Genomic DNA, 3,132 nt, shown 5'->3' on the forward strand with positions numbered 1-3,132 from the left:
GCAGCAGCAGGTTATCAAAATCGTGCAGGTCGAAGAGTTGCGTTCTCACGACCCTAGTAGACATAAATCTCACAAGCAAGTCGTCAAATGAAATATAATTAGGGGTGGTAAAAGGGTTCAAGATTTTGAATTAGAAAATCTAAAGGCCTAGCCCTAAAAGGGTCAGGCTCTAATCTTATATAATTTTGAGCTAAATAATTTAAGGGTCATGTTGAGCTGTGAAGAGGCCACTAAGGCCATGGCCCATTACCACCCCTGAGTAGGATACATCAGCTCTAATCTCACATCATGCTGGTCGACCGGCTGTTCCATAGGGATGGGTCGGATCTGATCGATTTCAAAGAAGGGAAAGAAACCCCAAAGGTCTAGACTATATGTGTATCTCTTTTGCCTATTAGATGTGCTCCATAATAGGCTAATATATACAGAGTTGGAATGGATGATACATGATTGGATGGGAGACGGTTTCTTTTAATTAGTTGAGTTCCAAGGTCGGCGCCGGGCGCTCGGCAGGCCGCGCGGACGGCGCGTCGGTTTTCGAGTAGCACACGAGCCGAACCGAAGACCTAATTTAAGGCCAGTCTCAATGGGAATGTCATAGGAGTATTATGAGCATTAAATTTTCTAAAATGACAGAGTTATTATGAAGAGAGATGATAAAAGTATCATGAAATGTGAGAAGAGTGTCATCACCAATACACTCTTTCACCAATCAAATTTTACTAACTTTGGCCAAATTTAAGAGAAAAATATAGGAACAAATATAGTATTTAGCATATGCACTATCAACATATAATTTATGGTGGATTCAATGAAACAAATTTAATATTATAAATATTATTATTTCTTTCTAATAGTTTTTTTCAAAATTTGCAAAGTTTGATTTAGAAAAAACCTAATACGACTTGCAGTTTCGCATCTCTTTCGCATCCACCAATTTTTTTTCCTTTTAATGAATTGTTGAAAGCACAAATTTAACTAGACATCCTACGAAGCGAAGTGAGTTAAAACGGCAGGATCCTTTGCCCGTTTCATAATGACATCCAATCGGCAGCGCGGCTGGTGTCCCGTCTGCTCGCTCCATCATGGCTCCGGCGACCGGGACGCAGCAGATCCTCCAGCAGCGCGCCCACGGCCTCGTACGAGGACCCTCCCGCCTCCACCGCGCGACGCGCGCGCTCGCCGATCTCCCCCGCCCTCCGCCGCAGCACCTCGTCCGTTAGTGCGCCGCGCACCCGCTCCGCCACTGCCTCCCGGCCCACCACCACCCCGCCCAGCGCCTCGCCTCCCCACACGTAACCCCTCTCGGCGCCCATGGCGACGCCCGTGCCTGCGAGCCCGACCACCAGCGCCTCGTTGTAGAACTGCTCCGCGAACACCGGCCACGACAGCACCGGGACGCCCGCCGCCGCCGCCTCTGTCACCGCGCCCCACCCGCAGTGCGTCACGAACGCGCCCACCGCCGCGTGCCGCAGCACCGCCACCTGCGGGGCCCAGCCCCTGACCACCAGCCCGCGGCCCGGCGCCGCGGCGTCAATGTCCGGGAGCGGCGGCACGTTCTTGTCCCCGACGACCCAGACGAAGTTCGCGCCGGAGTCGGCGAGGCCCATGCCCAGCTCGGACACCTGCTCGAGCGGGAACCGGGTGAGGCTACCGAAGCAGACGTACACCACCGACCGCGCAGGCTTTGTGTCCAGCCACTTGAGCACGCGCGAGGCCTCGGCCGCGGCGGCGGCCTCCCCTCCGCGGCCGCGCTCTAGGGTGTCGGCGCCGTCGCCGTTGACAAGGCAAACCGGACCGACGGCGAACACCGGCTTCCCCGTGATCTTCTCGTAGTGCTCAATGTACCTCTGCTCGAGGTCCGCGAACGAGTTGACGACCCATCCGGCCGTGGCGCGCTCGACGTCGAACATGCGGTTCAAGAACTCCCGCGAGTCCGCGCCGGGGAGCGTCGCCTCGGCGAGCCTCGACCTGGTGAGCCACACCGCGTCGGGGAGTCCCGGCACGAGGAACGGCTCGGTGTCCGAAGCCACGCCGTTCTGCGGGCTGTGGAGCAGCAGAGAACGCTGCACCGAGAGCGCGAAGCACCCCGTACCGGTGAACGCGTACCGCGGGATGCCGAGCTCGGGAGCAGCCGTGGCAGCCCAGGGGAGGACGCCGTCGAACACGACGGCGTCGGCAGGGTGGCGGCGCAGGAGGTCGGTGAAGAGCGGCGCGAGAAGGTCAACGGCGATGGCGAAAGGCCCGGCGAGCTCGCGGTTGGGGAGGTCGTCGGCGCTCTCGTGGCCACCCGTGAGCCCGGCCGCCTCGGCTGGCAGCGTGAGCGCGTGGATGCGGATGCGGAGGCCCGCGGCGGCCGCGCGAGCGACGGGGCCACCGAGCCTGGCGGCGTTGGCGTGAGTCAGGACGAGCGTGGCGTCGGCGCCGCGGGACGCGAAGAGGCGGGCGAGGTCGGACATCGGCAGCGCGTGTCCCGGTGTCGGGAACGGGATGAAGTACATGCGCGGCGGCGCAGTGTCCCCCGACGACGTGACGGACGAAGACGGCCGCATGGCGCAGGTCGGCGCGAGGAGAGCTTCGATGGGGGAGTGCCGGCCAGACCGGGGTGTGCACGCTTTGATAGCGCATGCAAATGCGCATTGGTCATATATAGGCGTTGTATAGGCCTCGAAACGCAAAGATGATGTCCTTTTATGACCGTCGGTTCAGTTTGTTATCTGTAAGACATGCGTATGGCATTTCTTGCCTCTACCAACCTTAGGTTCAGATAAGTATCCAGAGACAATCTATTATCTTATTCAATCTATTATCTTATTATTTGGCCAACAAACGGAGCTTCCACGTTCGCTCTCAAGACCTAGAAATTTCCACGTTAATCGAAAAAATAGAATATTATTTTATTATTTGACCAACAAACAGAGTCTCCACGTTCGCTCTCAAAACCTAAAAATTCTCACGTTAATCGGAGAAAAATAGAAAAATAAAAATTACCCACCACTGCCATTACAATAAAAATTAGCCTAAAATACCCCTTGTGCCTAATTAAAAATCATCCACCAATGCCATTATAAAAAATTAAATATAAAATATCATTTAGCTATGTATCAGTTATAAATATATACTATTAATAAA

General features: G+C 54.9%; 1 protein-coding gene across 1 annotated transcript; it reads right to left on the minus strand.

Annotated features, from left to right (window-relative positions):
* Positions 1–928: 928 nt before the first annotated feature.
* On the minus strand, positions 929–2,552 carry LOC120648220 (UDP-glucose flavonoid 3-O-glucosyltransferase 7-like). The gene has a single exon (XM_039924954.1). The coding sequence runs from the start codon at positions 2,550–2,552 to the stop codon at positions 1,032–1,034; it is 1,521 nt and encodes a 506-aa protein (XP_039780888.1). The 3' UTR covers positions 929–1,031.
* Positions 2,553–3,132: the final 580 nt, after the last annotated feature.

This window comes from Panicum virgatum, chromosome 9K, assembly GCF_016808335.1.
Source record: "Panicum virgatum strain AP13 chromosome 9K, P.virgatum_v5, whole genome shotgun sequence".
NCBI classification, from domain to species: Eukaryota; Viridiplantae; Streptophyta; class Magnoliopsida; order Poales; family Poaceae; genus Panicum; species Panicum virgatum.

What these genes read in the sequence shown, in the direction of transcription:
- LOC120648220 (XM_039924954.1), bottom strand. Translation starts at nt 2,552, where the DNA reads ATGCGGCCGTCTTCGTCCGTCACGTCGTCGGGGGACACTGCGCCGCCG.